The following is a 17,233-nucleotide window of genomic DNA, read 5'->3' as shown; positions in this document are numbered from 1 at the left end:
CCACTCTAGTCATCTTTCAACTATGACAGATGCTGAGCTCAGCGACTCGGGCCTCTCCGACGATGAAAACCTTCCACCGGACCAGCCTGCCTTCACGGGGTTGTTCCCGCAGTCATTATTCAAATCATTATTGTTTAAAGCTGTTTCCACGGCTCGTATGTCTTCTCCAGTTGTAGATCCGGTGCCTTCATCTTCAACTGACTCGTTAGACCCTATGTTTGCAGAACTGGCTAGGCCGACTACATCAGTGCTGACTCCGCCTCTTTTCCTGGATACTGTTAAGCGGCAGTGGTCCTCTCCAACTTCGGCTGCACTACCTTCGGCCAACGATCGACGGAATTTTAATGTGGCTTCGGAATTGGATTCCATCCTCCAAATTCCTTCTGTCGACGCTCCCATCGTCGCCTTGCTGCCTAACGTCAATATTCCAGGGGACGCGGATGAAGCTTTACGTCCTGATGAACGCCGTTCGGACTTAGTCCTGCAGCGAGCTCATCAGGGTTCTGCCTGGGCTATTCGAGCCGCAACCACTGCCTCCTTCTTTAACCGGACTACTCTACTCTGGTTGCGGCAGCTGCAGGAAAAATTATCACCGGATGATTTGCGGATTAAGCAGGACCTTAACAAGATTGTCGCTGCCCTGCAGTTTTCAGCGGACTCTTCGCTGATCGCCGCCCGTTTTGCTTCCAAGGCTCTGGCTTCCTCTGTGGCCGCTCGCCGATTAGTATGGTTGCATCACTGGCAGGCCGACGCCAGACATAAATGGCGTCTGGCATCAGTTCCCTTTGGGGATGCCAAGTTGTTTGGGGATGCCTTGGACCCGTTTCTCACGGAAACGAGAGACAAGAAGAAAATCTTAGCTCCTATCTTCCGCAGGGGGGAGTCCCGTTTTTCTCCTTATGCCCCTCGTTCTCAATTTAGAGGTAACGAGGCGGGTGGGTCTTCCTCTTTTGGTTCCTCGCGGCCTTCTACTAACCTTAATAGGTTCCGGAGTTCTCAGGATAGATCAGCTCGGGATCGGGCCTTTGTCACTAAACGGCCCTTTCGGGGGGGAGGAGGTCGCCCCTACTGACGCCGTCGTTAGTTGCATCTCAGATCCTCCCATAGGCGGCAGGTTGGCCCTCTTTGTTGCCTCCTGGGAGAGATCAACCTCTGATAAATGGGTCCTGGCCACGTTAAAATCGGGTTTGGCCATCGAATTTCTTTCCCCTCCTCCGAGTGCCTTTGTTTGCTGTCCGATTTCTCGTAACCCGGAGAAACGGGTCCTTATGGACTCTGCGGTTCAGCATCTCCTTTCCATCCGTGCTATCCAACTTGTTCCCCCTGACCAACGGGGTACGGGTTTCTATTCCCAGGTTTTTCTGGTGCCCAAATCCTCGGGGGGGTGGAGACCCATTCTGGACCTTAAGAAATTGAATCGGTATGTGGTATACCATAAATTCAAGATGCAATCTTTAAAATCCATTCTCGACGGTGTTAGGAGGGGTGATCTCCTATCCTCTATTGATCTAACGGAGGCCTATTTGCATGTTCCGATTTGTCATTCTTATAGACGTTATTTAAGATTTTGTTACGGGGGGGGTCCATTATCAGTACAGGGCCTTGCCCTTTGGACTTTCCTCTGCTCCCCGTACCTTTACTAAAGTGTTAGCGGCCTTGGCGGCCTACCTCAGGGTTCGTTCAGTTAGGTTACTTTGTTACCTGGACGATATTCTTGTTTTGTCCTCTTCTCCCCAACAGGCTGTTCGAGATCTCCAGCTAACTCTGGAGACTTTGGCTTCTCATGGTTTTTCGATTAACCTTGAAAAGAGCCACTTGGTTCCCTGTACCTCCCTGGTCCATTTAGGGGCTCTTATTGATTCCGTCCAGGGGAGGGTATTTCTATCATCAGAAAGACAGGATAGCCTGCAAGACCTGATTGTTAGGATTGAGAGGTGTCGTACTGTGTCCCCTTATGTTCTTTCCCAGCTCCTAGGGAAAATGATTTCCGCCATAGCCATTGTTCCCTGGGCTCAGCTCCATGCCCGGGAGCTCCAATGGTTTCTTTTACCTTTGCAGAAGGCGGGAAGAGCCACCTCAGCAAAGCCGATTCCTGTTCCCCCAGCAGTTCGCAGGTCCCTCAAGTGGTGGAAATCACCAGCTCTGTCAGCCGGCTCCCTCTTCTTCGAACCTCAACGGGTAGTGGTCACCTCGGATGCCAGTCTCCACGGTTGGGGGGCTCATTGTCAAGGGCAGATAGCTCAAGGAACTTGGACTGGTCGGGACGTCTCCCGTCCGATCAACTGGCTGGAACTGCAGGCTGTCTTCCTGGCCCTCCGGGCATTCCGTCACCTGGTGACCGGGGCACACGTGCTGGTGCTCACAGACAATGTCACTGCAAAGGCACACCTCAACAAACTGGGAGGCACCAGGTCGAAGTCCCTGCTGTCCGTGGCTCTGGCGATAGGGCTCTGGGCGGAACACCATCTCAGCTCTCTTCGCGCAGAGCACATCTCAGGGATCAGCAATACTCAAGCGGACTGGCTGAGCCGTCAACAGGTAGACGCTGCGGAGTGGCGGCTTCATCCTCGCATTTTTCAAGACCTGATTCTTCGGTTCGGCTCTCCTGTGATCGATCTCTTCGCCACGCACCTGAATGCTCAACTACCTCTCTTCATCGCCCGTTACCCAGAACCTCAAGCCGTTGCCGCCGATGCTCTGTGATCCCCTGGCCTCGGGGCCTATTGTATGCCTTTCCTCCGACCTCTCTGATTCCCAAGGTCATCCGCAAAATCCTGACAGAGCGGGCGGAGGTGATATTGTTAGCCCCTCACTGGCCTCGGAGGCCTTGGTTTGCGGACCTTGTGTCTCTTTCAATCGCCCCGCCTTGGCGTCTCCCATTCGATCAGGACATCCTCACTCAAGGTGCTCTATTTCATCCAGACCTGCCTTGGCTCAGCTTGACCGCCTGGCGGTTGAGCGGCAATGCCTGAGTGCCGCAAACATTCCTGGCGATGTGATCCAGATTATCCAAGCCTCTCGTCGTCCTTCGACAGACCGGATTTACTCGGCTACCTGGCGGGCCTTCTGCTCGTATTGTGCCAGTCATGATGTTTCACCCCTTCAGGCATCTATTGTGGACGTGTTGGTGTTCCTTCGGAAGGGTTTCTCGGAGGGCCTTTCTCCTAACACCTTGAGACGCCAGGTAGCAGCTATCTCTTCCGTTCTTCGCTGTGGTTCTCTCTCATCCTTGGCACAGCATCCTCTGATTCGACGTTTCCTCCGGGGTGCTGCTAACATATCTCCCCCGGTGTTGCATCGCTATCCAACTTGGGACTTGCCGTTGGTGTTGAACTCACTTATGGGCCCTCCTTATGAACCGTTGCAGACAACGAGTCTCCGGTTGTTATCCTGCAAGGTCGCCTTCTTAGTGGCCATAACTTCGGCCCGACGTATCTCGGAGATAGCCGCCTTGTCGATTCGCTCGGATCTGTGTGTTTTTCATGCTGATCGTGTGGTGCTCCGTCTGGATCCCACCTTCCTCCCGAAGGTCAACTCAGTGTTTCATCGATCCCAGGAACTCAGACTACCTAATTTCTGTCCCAGACCATCTCATCCTCGGGAATGTTGTTGGCACACCTTGGACGTTCGTTGGGCGCTGCGAATTTACCTGAAGAGAACGGCTGAGGTCCGCCGTTCGGAGTCCTTGTTTGTATCCTTCTTACCCGTTTCCCTGGGTCTCCGTGTGACAGCATCTACAATTGGCTGTTGGATCTGGCAAACCATCGCATCGGCCTATGACTTCCGTTCGCTCCCGCGACCGGCTCGTGTAACAGCACATTCTACTCGCAGTGCGTCCACGTCGGCGGCCTGGTCTACTCAAGCTTCGCTATTGGAAATATGCCGGGCGGCTACGTGGTCTTCACCTGTTCCATTCATTCGGCACTACAAAATCGATACATTTGCTTCCGCTGAGGCTGCGTTTGGTAGACAAGTGTTGCAACAGGTGGTTGCTGGGGAGGTCGTTTCACACCAGTCTGGCCCCACCCTACCTTCGGGACAGTGAACTGGGGTATGTCCCATCCTGGCTGCTGTCTCCACTCTCAATGGAGAAGGGGCGTTGGTCCTACCTGATACGCTCCTTCTCGTTGAGTGGAGACAGCAGCCAGACCTTCCCTTTGTGTTTTGCCAGTCTGGTGCTTCTCTCTCCTTGTTTTCTTCTGGAACTTGGTTTCTTCGTCTCCCACACGCCGAGTCTATCTCTTCAGTCCTTCGTCAAAGCGGGTCTGCCCGGCAACAAGGGCGGGACTTGATATTATTGATAGACTCAGTCCTTCATGCTGATTGGCTGCTGCTACCCATCCTGGCTGCTGTCTCCACTCAACGAGAAGGAGCGTATCAGGTAGGACCAACGCCCCTTTTCTGACACCTGCAACACACTGTTGGCTCATATTTAAGTGGTCCACTAGGACTCATAGATCCTCCTCACCTATTCTGTACCTGTGCATTTGGTTTTTCCCACCTAAGACCTTATTTTCTCACTACTGAATTGTGTTTTGTTGGATAGAGTGCAGTGTTCAAGTTTGCCAAGTTTGTCTTTTTCAATTTGTGCCTATTTTCTTGAGTATGGCTATTCCTGCTAACTTGGTATCATCTTCAAATTTGATGAGTTCCCCTTATATCCCCTCATCTAAATTGTTTATGAAGATACCAATAAAGGAGAATATTTGTAGCTCAGGATTGAAATGAGGGGTCCTTGGTGTTCTCTGAGCTTGCTTTTTTCTTGCAAACATTTCATTACCCTACCTGGATAACATCACCATTGGTAATAAGCTGTTTGCTTTAAGTTTATATTCTGGTGTCTTCCTTGTCTGTGTGGGTATGGGTGGCCTTAGAGATTCTTTGGTTGGGCTGTTTACTGATGGCTCTTTGGCAGTTTCTTGATTGGGGTATTGCTTACTTGATTGTTGGTCTGAAGTTAACTTTGGAGTTAATCTATGCTGATCTGAGTGCTGATTACTAGTGGAGAAGTGCTGGAGTCTTTTTCTCTTTGGGCTGGTTAATTATTTCTTTTGCATAGTCTATAGAAGTTGTTAATCTATAGTTATATAATTATAGTATAATCTCTAGTTAATTTATAGATGTGTCTATTGATGGCTGATTTGTAAGAATGCCAGGCTTCTAGAAATTCCCTGGCATTTTTGAACTTGGCCCCGTCTAGGATTGACATATTTTCCCAATTGAAACTATGGTTAAATCGGTCTATATGTTGTGAAATTAAAGAATTTTTGTCATGTCTTCTGACTGCCAGTTGGTGTTCATGGATGTGTTCTGCCAGTCTTCTGCTTGTTTGTCCTACCTAGTGGTTGTTGTAGTTCTTACATTGTATATTGTAGATGACTCCTGTTTTTTCTTCTGGGGTTGCTAGGTCTTTATGAAGATGTTAAAGAGTACTGGACCCAAGAGAGAATGTTAGGGTACCCCAATGCATGCTTCCCTTCATGTAGATGTAGTTCCATTGAGGACTACACACTGAGTGCAGTTGGTCAGCCAGTTACAAATTCATCTGGTAGTGATGATATATCTATGTATCCCATTGTAGGCAGACCACTGCCTACAAAAAGTAGGCAGTGGTCTGCTTTGTCTAATGCCTTAATGAAGTCCAAATATACTATGCCCACAGTATTTTGCTGTTCCATTAATTTAATCATTTTGTATCATGACCCCATTGGAGTCTGAGTCTCAGGACAAGATGAAGCTAGGGCGACCCGAGGAGCGACCACAGAGCAGGACAAGGCAATCCTGGGTCTCTTGGGCCTGGGAAGGGGCGCCAGCAAAGAAGAGGGGTGCAGGAAGATCAGGCCAAGTGGGGAGGCAGGGCAGGCAGTGGAGAAGAGAAGCGATGGAGCGGTGGTGATGAGCAATTACCGTACCTCGCTGATCCCCAAGCATGAAGAATGGAGAAGAGGCAGGATCAGGTCAGGGCAACCCAACGATTTGGGAGGAGAGCACCCTGCTCCTCTTCACAAGGCTAACCTGGGGATTGAGATTTAAAGAGACACTGTCGGGAGGGCCATCTGTCGGGAACAAGTGTTGAATCCATGGAGCCTCACATGCAGTTGTTGATGTCTGGATTTTGCTGAGCTTTGCCTTGTGTGCCTTGCCTGATTTGCCTGCCTCACTGGACTTCTTGCCTAGGTTGCTGCCTTGCTAACTTTGCTTGCTGGACTACTCGCAGCCAGAGGCTGTTGGAGGTGCATTTGAGAGCTTTGCTCCAGGACTTGCAGTAAATGTGGAGACGTTTGGGGGAAAGTTAGAGCAATAAAGGGGTGTTAGAACTGTTCTCTGACTGTGTTGCTTCTGTGCCTCGCTCCAGGTCATCACACTTTGTCAGAGAATACAATAATGTTTTTCTGGCATGTTCTGTTTTTGAGACACTCATGTTAGCTTCTAATAATAGCCTTGCTTGTTTGTAAATGTCCACACATCTATTGCTTGATTATCTTTTCCTGGATCTTCACAGGTATTGATGTCAGGCTGATTAGCATGCAGTGGTATACATACAAAAAGAGGCAGGGCTTGAATCACAGCGTTCTGTTGCCATCTTTCTAACTTTGATTTGCATAACACTTCCCAGAAGCAAATATGTTGGTGAATGATTGAAATCTTCATACTGAACCCTGAAATGAGGCATGAACACAAGTGAAGTCAAACACCAAAGAAACAGCAAATCTAATCAGAAAAGCCTTAAGAAAGAAATTTTTCTCTATATATTTTCTATATTTTCATCTCTTCACTGTATGATTTCCTGTTTCTACCCTGCAAACTATCTAAGAGAACCCAGGTTTCACAGCAGACAGAATTGGTTTCATAGGGAAAGGACTTATAAATTTCAAGAGTACTCTTATCAGTGTCAATTTTTCATAAAGTTCAGATATCAGATTCAGATATAAATGGAATATCTATGCAACCGTCCCCGAACGACAGACACATACGTTCCCTGACAGACACATACGTTCCCTGATGTTCAGGCTGGAGAATCTGCTTGACCCTTGAGTTTAATGTTGAAGTAAATATTAGGAAGTTTCACCTTCATGGGAAAACAACCAATGCACGTCAGAGTAATTCTTACTCAGTGTTCCATGACATTTCATGTGGCAGCAAAAATCCTTTCGTCAGCTTTTCCCCATAATTCAAAAATGGGATTGGAAAATTTCTACACAATCTCTCTTAATCTATTCGTATTATATTAATGACCTACATGTCATGCTATTTTTTATGCTTTTACATTGTATGATTGATTCTTCAGTTTGCATTGAAACACGTATGAATTCTCTTCCCTTAAAACAAAAGTTTTAAGAAAATATTTAAAGAAAAAAAGTCTTTCAATGGAAAGCTAAGGGTTCAGGAATGTAGACACAAACAATGGAGAGATAGCAGGCAAGTCAGTTGCCTCATAAACAACAAATTATAGCCAGATGGAAGAAGAATCTGGAAAGAAACATTTCAAGTATTCAAAGAGATTAAGTCTTAATCCATTCATTGTAAATGAATTAATACTCATTACAGTTTCAAGATTGTCCCTTTACTATTGCAATATGCTTCCTGAACACCTTAGCTAACTGATTATCAGGAAGTTCATCTATTTTCTATGTAAATGAGGGCAGATATGACATTGTTGCCATTACTGAAACTTGGTGGAAGAAACATGCCTAATAAAAGGGGAGATGGAATTGTGCTATATGTAAGAAATAAATACAGCAGAACAATACTTGCAGGACTACCTCCTACCAGCCTCCTACCGGCCTCCCACCGCCCAGTGTGCTTACATAGGACTGCCCTCTTCCGGGTCCCATTGGCCAGACAGTGTCAGCTGACAGCCCCCAGGATGAGGGCGTTCTCTGTGGTCGCACCGACCCTCTGAAATGGTTTACCCACTGGGCTCCGGACGGCCCCTGACCTCCGCACCTTCCGCGCTGACCTAAAGACATGGCTGTTTCAGCAAATTCCCTGATCTGCCGTGCATTTTAATTTGGGGTTTTTAAATCGGATTTTAACATTTTAATTCTATTTATTGTTGGGTTGTTTTATTCTGTGAGCCGCCCCGAGTCCCTTGGGAGAAGGGCGGCATATAAATATGACAATAAATAAATAAATAAATAAATAAATAAATAAATAAATAATAAATAAATAAATAAATAAATAAATAAATAAATAAATAAATAAATAAATAAATATGAAAATTGTCTTGAATGCATTTGGGTCAGTATAAAAGGAAAAAAGAATGACATTGCCACAGGCGTGTCTTATCTATCAAAATGGGCCCTATGTAACAAAATGAAATTTAGTGATGAGAAAAATAAGGTTTTACCCTTAGGTAAGAAAATTGCACAGGTATAGAATAGGTGATACCGGACTAAACAGCAGTAAGTATGAAAGGGATCTTGGAGCCCTGGTAGACAGTCACTTATATTTATGAGCCTTCAGTGTGCTGCACTGTCAAAAAAGCCAATGCAGCCCTAGGTTGATTAACAGAGGGATAGAATCAAGATCACATGAAGCACCACTTTATAATGTCTCTGTAAAACACACTTGGAATATTACATCCAGTTGTGGGCGCCACCATATTTAAAAAAAAAAAAAGATATTGAGACACTAGAAAGAACACAAAGAAGACCAACAAAGAGGATTAGAGGCTAAAACATATGAAGAACAGTTGCAGGAATTGGGTACATCTAATCTAATGAAAAGAATTAGGGATTACATGATAGCAGTATTCCAATACTTGAGAAGCTGTCACAAAAAGAGGGGGCTCAACCTATTCTCCAAAGCACCAGAAGGCAAGACAAGAAGTAACAGAGGGAAACTTATCCATGAGAGATCTAACTTAGAATTAAGGAGAAGTTTCCTGACAATTAGAATAGTTAATCAGTGGAATGGGTTGCCCACAGAAGTTGTGGTTGCTCCATCACTGGAAGTTTTTAAGAAGAGATTGGACAACCATTTGTCTGATATGGTACAGGGTCTTCCGCTTGAGCAGAGGGTTGGACTAGAAGATCTCCAAGATCTCTTCCAACTCTATTTCTCAGGGTGAAAGTAGAAACCATATATAGGCTATACTAAATGAGAAGCAATTGAAGTTGCATTAAGCTATTTTTCTCTTGTAACAGTTTCAAAGACTCCCTTGTCAAAAATGACCTAGAAGTAATCTGACCTGGAGGTTACAGTTGATTATAAAACCCCAGAGCAAAACATTACACTTTCTTGCAATTAAGACAGAGAAATGTTAAAATTGAATTTTAGCCAACTTGAAAGGTATCTAGAAAGCAAGTTAGAAACCCAAGGATGTTTATTTAAAAAAAAAAAAAAAACTAACCGCAAGCAAGGCTGATTGATTGTAGGAGCTGCTTATTTTCTTCTTAGATGTCAGTTTCAGAATAACTCTAGTCAGAGACATTCTTAATTACTGTTTTGGCATTTAAAAGCAGCTGAACCATGGCAAAGACATTAAAGCTTAACAGCAAAGAAACCAAAGTATATTAAGTATTGTTCACATTGACTAGCAGCAGCTCCCTAGAGCTTAGAGAAATATGGAAATTGAACATTTTACATTGAAAACATGCACAAGTAAAATGGGAATTAGATTTCTAATACTGAGGATTTATTGTAAGCCACCTAAAGTCATAAGAAAAGGTACCATCCAAATAAATATATATGGTTTATTGGAAAGGGTCCTGAAAGCTTAAGCCTTTTAATAAAATTTGTTATTCTGAAAGGATGCCATTAGATTTTTTCATTTTTTTATTTTTTTGGCTGTCATAGATTAACATGGCTTTCCTCTTATAAATTCTTTATTTAGATACAACTTATGCAATTCCATTCTCAGAACCTGAGCAGCTGAGGGCCACTCCTAATATTTCTGAAAGTCCTGGGAACCACAAAGTAGAAAAGGACCACTCAGTGCCTATAGAGACAATTCCTTCTAGGGGTAGAATGTGGACTTTTATTTTTTCACTGTGATATAGAAGTTTTAGAACTTAAAATGCACAATTTAAAACATTATAATTAACATCACATTATGATTTAGTTTTCATCTCAATTACTGGGAAACAAGTTTCTCCTTTGTTGTTTGATGGTTGTCTAAGACCTGCAAAAAGTAGTTGAGGGCTGTACTACAGGTTGCCCACACAAGTTTTTAAGTCATGTGGTTCTCTAGTTAGCTTGTTGCTCTCCTAATAACATTTTGACATATATCTCTAATTTCTTAAGAGGAGACCAAGTCATGTTGGTTTCTTCAGCCACCTCTTCCGGCAGAAGAAACCAAAATGTTCAGGATTATTCAACATTAAGACAGAATTTTTAAGTAATATCCAAAAGTAACTGTTATATAAAGAACCATAGAATTGGAAAAAAGCCATGAAGTCTAAACTCCTGATCTAGCTAGCCCCTATTTCACCTGTGAAACAAGTAGAGAGGAGCCAACCACTAAATTTACACAAACACACACAAATTCTATTATCAAACTGTTTCTAGTGTTGCAAATTCGTTGTATTGTTGCACTGTCAGTTCATACATGACTTAAAATAACTGCTCTTAGGCGGTTTCTTTTGTGAAATTTAAATGATGATTCTGGGTTCCAGTGAAGCAGAAATAATTTCCTTTGTCAACTCCTATTATAAGAGTTTATGCTTCATTTGTTGGCCTAATACATATTTTCATTAGCATTAACTACACACATTTTTGTGGCACTCCATAGCATAATTCATACTTTTTTCAAACAGCTTCCATGTCAATTTTTCTTGCAGCCAAGGAATGTGGGATGACAGAACTCCATCTTTATGTGCCACCAATATTTATGATTCCATTTTTTGTTGTACTCCAGGAGGTCACAATCCATAGTTGAACAACCTCTTATATAATAATCTTCCTCCTTTTTTGTCAGATGAAGTGTAGCAGCTTTTTCAGTATGATACTTTTTCTTCAGGTGTGCTTTCCATTGTATTTGTGATAAAGATATGTTTCTTTTTTTAGGCTGGAAGGTGAACTTCCTCCAAGAATTGTCACAAGTGCTGGTCCATGTCCAAAGTATTGCTATCTGTCCAGTACTGTTATCCACCTGGAAAGAAAACTTGTTAGGAACTCACTATGGGCAATCAGCCACTGTTACAGTGTCTTTCTTACAATTAGCAATTATTCAGGGGATGATGTTTTCACCCCATAAAGTTGATTTTTTTTCTAGTCCGTCATCTCTCTTGCTTCTTCTTCCTGCTTGAACTTCAGCTGAGGGCCACCAAACCTGTTAGCTCCGTCTGTTCATTTGTTTAGAAAGGGTTAAATATAAGTTTCATCAGACTTAATGCTGAATTCTTTTCAAAGATGAGGTTCCTGCCAGAAGACCAACCATGCTGGACTAATTCAAAGGACTTCTAATCCAGACTTTTGTTCCTGTAGAGACCCACAGGAACCTAGGCAGGAGATGAGTTCAACAGAAGTCTTGTGCTTGAGTTCCCCATACCTGATCTAAAGAAGCTTAAACTGCTGAACTTGAGGGTAACCACTTATGGCTAGTAGCCATTGACTTCCAAACCTTATGTATACTAAGGGAAAGCATTTGACCTAATTGATTAGTATTATCTTGACTAATGAACAACTGACAACTGAATAGCTGAATGTATTTGTGTTAATATAAAATGAAAAAGAAATGACATTGTAATAGGTGCGTCCTACATACCACCCAACCAAACAGAGGAAATAGGTGAATTTTTTGCTAATTGGTTAGATTAGGTGTGCAGGAAGTAGTACGCTGCAATAGTAATGGAGGACTTTAACTACCTTGATATCAACTGAGAGACAAACTCTGCACCTCGTGGGAGATCAAACAGGTTCCTGATGACCCAGGGGACAACTTTATCGCCCAAAAGACAAACTATTACTAGAAGCTAACACAGGTTTATTGAAAACAAATCATGCCAAACAAATCTTATTTTATTCTTTGACAAAGTGACTAAATTAATGGACCAGCGAAATGTGAACATAGCATAATTGGATTTCAAAAATGTATTTAACAAAGTAGACCACAACCCAAAACTGCTTCTTGGTAAGATAGAAAAATGTGGGGAGAAAGGGAACTCATCAGATTTACCGATGACACTAAACTAGGAGAAATAGCACTTTAGAAGATAGGCTCAAGATTCAGAAGGATCTTTACAGACTTGAAGGCAAACTAGGCCCTATCCAACAAGATACCATTCAGTGGCAAGAACAGTAAGGTTTTACGTGAAAAACCAAATGCACAGATAGAGAATAGATGATACCTGGTTTGACAGCAGTAACTGTGAGAGGGATCTAGACAGTCTAATGGACAACCACTAAAGGACAGATAGTCCTTGATTTACGACCACAATTGATCCCAAAATTTATGTTGCTAAGCAAGGTATTTGTTCAATGAATTTTGCCCCATTTTACAACCATTCTTGCCACAGTTGTTAAATGAATTACTGCAGTTGTTAAATTAGTAACATGGCTGGCTTCCCCATTGACTTTGCTTGTCAGAAGTTCACAAAAGCTGATCACATGATCCTGGGACACTGCAACCATCATAAATACTAGTCGGTTGGAAAGTGTTTGAATTTTGATCACATGATTATGGAGATGCTGCAATGGTTGTAAGTGTGAAAAATGATCCTAAGTCATTTTTTTCAGTGCTGCTGTAACTTTGAACGGTCACTAAATGAACTGTTACAAGTCAAGGACTACCTGCATTAGCCAGCAGTGTCTTGCAACTGTCAAAAAACCCAGTGCAGTCCTAGGCTGCATTAACAGAGGAAAACTATTAAGATTACCTGAAGTATTAGTGCTGCTATGCACTGCTTTAGTAAGACCACACTTCGAATACTGCGTCCAACTTTTGTCACCATGGTAGAAAAAATGGTATTAAGTGCAGAGATGAACAACAAAAGTGATTAGAGGGCTGGAGGCTAAAATATATGGTGAACAGTTGCAGGAACTGGGAATGCCTAATGAGGAAAATGAGTATTTGAGATCCTTTACAAAGAAGAGGGGGATGACCTATTCTCCAAAGCACCTGAAGGCAAGAGAAGAAATAACAGATGGAAACTTATGCAAGAGAGATCCAACCTAAAACTAAGAAGAAATTTCCAGAGAATGAAACCACTAATCAGTGGAACATAATATTGCCTTCAGAAGTTGTTCACTGGAAGTTTTTAAGAAGAGGTTGGACAGCCATTTGTCTGAAATGATATAGGGCCGTGATGGCAAACCTATGGCACGCGTGCCACAGGTGGCACCTGGAGCCATATCTGTGGGCACGCGAGCATTGCCCTAGCTCAGTTCCAGCACGCATGAGCGGGCTGGCCAGCTGCTTTTTGGGCCTTCCAGGTCCACCAGATGTTGGGAAATGGGCTGTTTCTGGCCTCCAGAGGGCCTCCAGGGGGGGGAGGCTGTTTTCGCCCTCCCCAAGTTCCAAGAAAGCCCCTGGAGCTTTGGGAGGGCAAAAAAGGGGCCTACTGGGCCCACTGTGCCATCACGTGCCAAAAGCAGGGGTGTGTGGGGGGGGGGTTACGCATGCATGCATGGGGGGGAGGGACGCATTGACCGCCCCTGCGCTCCCCCCCGCTTTTGGCACGCGACGGCAAAAAGGTTAGCCATCACTGGTATAGGGTCTTCTACTTGAGCAGGAAGTTGGACTAGAAGACTTCCAAGGTCCCTTCCAACTCTGTTATTCTGTTATTCATGATCTGAAGAGGTCAAAGATTGTATGATTAATTGGATGCAGAATTTGACTACAGTAATAGAGAAACGTACAATGGTAGAAATTTCAAGAAAAGATAATTGACATATTATTGCAGTTTTTATTGTTAAAATGAACAATGCCTTTCCTAGTTTTGAAATGTAATAAATAGATTGGATTGCTTTTGTGTCTTTTATCATATGTAGTCGCAATGGTATAAAACCAAACAATTCTGGAAAATTACCCATAGTGGAATGGAACAGAACTTGAGTGTTGTAATTGAACTGAATATTGTACAGTGTGTGTGTGTGTGTGTGTGTGTGTGTGTGTGTCTTTGGTTATTCGGGTTTTCTCCCGCGTAAAATTGGAGGTGTCTTGGCAACATTGCTCCTAGAAGCACGAAGCCGAAAACACCAGCCTGAAGATGACGAATGAGACTTCGTCGAAACATTGCCAAGACACCTCCAATTTTACGCAGAAGAAAACCCGAATAACCAAAGACCTACATACAAACACCCATGAAAACATCAGAAAACAAATATATATATTTTAAAAATTATTTTAAAATATATATATTTTAAAATATATATATATATTTTACTGAAAAGAATTTTTGATTCCTTCCTTGAAAATGATTAACCTAATTGTGAGAATATACTTCAATGTCCAGAATAATTTTGTATTTAAAAGGAAATGTTAACATAGATTTTAATTCTAACTTGAAACTATTATTGGACTATAACTTGTAACTGTATTTGTACTGCATCTATGATTGCAGTGGCAAATGGGTTACATATAGAGTATATATTTTTAATTTTAATCCTTGAGTATTGTATTGATGTAGTTCATAGTTTTAAGTGAGATGTTTTATATATAGGTAGTCCTTGACTTACAACAATTCATTTAGTGATCGTTCAAAGTTACAATGGCACAGAAAAAGTGACTTATGACTATTTTTCACAGCTACAACATTTGCAGCATCTCCATGATCATGTGATCAAAATTCAGATGCTTGGCAACTGGTTCATACTTATGACCATTGCTGCATGTTGGGGTCATGTGATTACTTTTTACAACCTTCTGACAAGCAAAGTCAATGGGGATGGGGAAGCCGGATTCACTTAACAACCAGATTACTAATTTATCAACTTCAGTTATTCACTGAACAACTGTGGTACGAAATGTCATAAAATGGGGCAGAACTCACTTAACAAATTCTCACTTAACAACATAAATTTTGGGCTCAATTGTGATTGTAAATTGAGGGTTACCTGTAGAGAGAAGATGACTCTCAGGCTCAATAGGGCAGGAGAAAAGAGCAGGGATCTTATAGCAGATAGTGGGACCTGGAGGCATTGCTGCTAGCAACAGACAAGTCATGTTAGTGTTTAAAAAAACCTATCACTAAAGAAGCTTAAAAGGAACAGAAATTGAATTATTGCTTCTGGCAGTAAATCTTATTTCCTAGTTGGCTAGTGTTTTAAGGAAGTTGGACAAATTCTAATTGTCTTCTAATGCCAATTAGAGAAATATTTGTTCTACATAGTTCATAAGTTTGCAGGTCTGCTTTTCATTTGAATGCACCTATTTCACTGAGTAATATCAATAAGAGTATTTATCCAGTATTCAGTATTTTTTAACCCCTATTTTGATGAGTGTAAATACTAACATGAAAAGATAGTTCTCATCTGAATAATTTATCCAAGTACTGTCCTTTCATTTTTCCACAGGACTAAATAGCAACTTCTATTTTGTTTTATTTAAGATTTTTTTTTTCTGACCTAAGTTTACCTTCAGGGTTGGATAATGATAATTAACTTACTGAAAATAAACCAAGGCAAGCAAAACAAATAGCAATTTAAAATAGTTATAATACACTATTATGGTAAGAAAAGGTAAAAGAGTCCTTGTGGATTTTATTCCGCTAGTCATTGCCAACTATAGGGGGTGGTGCTCATCTCTGTTTCAAGGCCATTGCCCGTGGTCATGTGACTAGCATGATGTCACAAAGTGCTATGACCTTCTCATAGAAATGGTATCTATTTATCTACTTGCATTTACATACTGTTGAACTGCTAAGTTGGCAGGAGCTGGGGTGAGGACAGGAACTCACTCCATTATATAGCACTCAGGTTTCAAACTGGGCTGCTGGCTTTCCAGATGGTAAGCCCAGCTTCTTAACCTTTGAGCCACCATGCCACCCCATTAATAATGGTACCTATGCTAATTCAGATATCTAAAAGACAATGATGCAAGTAAATGTATTGTCTTGGAGACTACTAATATAAATGTTCATATTCTCTTATGCAGGACTAAATATCTACTCCATCTCCTCAACAAATACATCTATTGCCTCAAACATTTTAAAAACAGAATTAATCAATCAGACCCCTACACTCAACAGCAGTTTATCAAAAATTATTTTAAAAACAGTTACAAGTCCTCTTACGTTTTCCTTTACAACTGCACTGACACCTACTGAAAAGGATACAACCTCATTGTCTATACCTAATGACACATCAAGTACATCAGTGATGACTGTATCAACAACTAATTTGTTATCAAAACCAAGCACTGGATTACAAAGCACAGAACAAATGCCATCCTCGGTGATGCCAGTTCATAGCTCAGCAACAACTAATATTTCCTCTGCAGGAACTGTAGTTGCCACCACTTCAGGTATTATGAGTGTATCATCCATCAGCAGCAGTTCATTTGCTCCTGAGGATTACACCAGCTCTTGGGTTACTCAGTTATCAAGTACAGAAGTGTCCACAGTACCTGTGACCTCCAAGAAACACCCTGTTGAAGGAATCACATCTGAAGTCACTACTAAGCCACTCATCTCATCAAGCTCTCAAGGGACTTTAGCAAGTAAAGCAACTGTTGAGATCACTCCTATTGGCAGTGCCACACTCTCCTCAGAGGTAACCATACAAGAGGTTCAGCAGGCTTTGAGTTCAGGTGAGCCAATATAGTTAACTACTTATATAATAATATAATATTATTATATCATGTCTTCTTTTCTTTTTATTTAAAAGATACATGTATGTGTCAAGTACCAATGAAATGGAGAGCACCAAATATGGAAGTTGAGCATTTTTCTTCAACTTTGGCAAGCAAATAAGAAGGCATTAAAATTTTTCAGAACTCCAGAAAGGAAATCATTCACTACCTGCTTTCTGAAATTCCTTTTCTTCCTTTTTGAGCTAATACAGAAGCTAGAAAGGCATTTAGCAACTAATTAAGAATATGAATTTGAAATCTTGCCACAGTGAAGTCATTTCATGGCTTAAGGCAAGGAGCTGTTTTCTTGGCTTCACTCTGCCATTTTTAGTATGTGGATAACAATACTGAGCTATGGGAGCAGCTTTTACTAAATTGTGTTTGTGCAATTTGCAATGATTGTACTACATTATTGAAGTAATAACTCCCCATCTGGCATTTCTGAAGAATGTGAGACAATAAGAAAGTATGCAAAGAATGTATTTACAGTATGTTGAT

At 42.1% G+C, this 17,233-nt stretch overlaps 1 protein-coding gene and 1 long non-coding RNA gene across 3 annotated transcripts in view; one reads left to right on the top strand and one right to left on the bottom strand.

The window, feature by feature from the left end:
- The window catches only part of PARM1 (prostate androgen-regulated mucin-like protein 1), a 52,151-nt gene that overhangs the window by 31,112 nt on the left and 3,806 nt on the right, over positions 1-17,233 (top strand). For both annotated transcript variants that reach the window (XM_034416101.3, XM_087892248.1), the window contains exon 2: positions 16,040-16,693. In XM_034416101.3, the coding sequence (XP_034271992.1) occupies positions 16,040-16,693 (654 nt within the window). The remainder of the gene's footprint in view (positions 1-16,039; positions 16,694-17,233) is intronic.
- LOC148114118 (uncharacterized) lies at positions 5,046-16,227 on the bottom strand. The gene is made up of 2 exons (XR_015733860.1): positions 16,179-16,227; positions 5,046-6,659 (listed from the first exon to the last, which is right to left on the bottom strand). It is a non-coding gene; the product is annotated as an uncharacterized LOC148114118 (long non-coding RNA).

The sequence above is a fragment of the Pantherophis guttatus genome, chromosome 4 (assembly GCF_059756535.1).
Source record: "Pantherophis guttatus breed Tessera chromosome 4, ASM5975653v1, whole genome shotgun sequence".
Classification (NCBI taxonomy): Eukaryota; Metazoa; Chordata; class Lepidosauria; order Squamata; family Colubridae; genus Pantherophis; species Pantherophis guttatus.
This window is presented reverse-complemented; position numbering and strand designations above follow the sequence as displayed.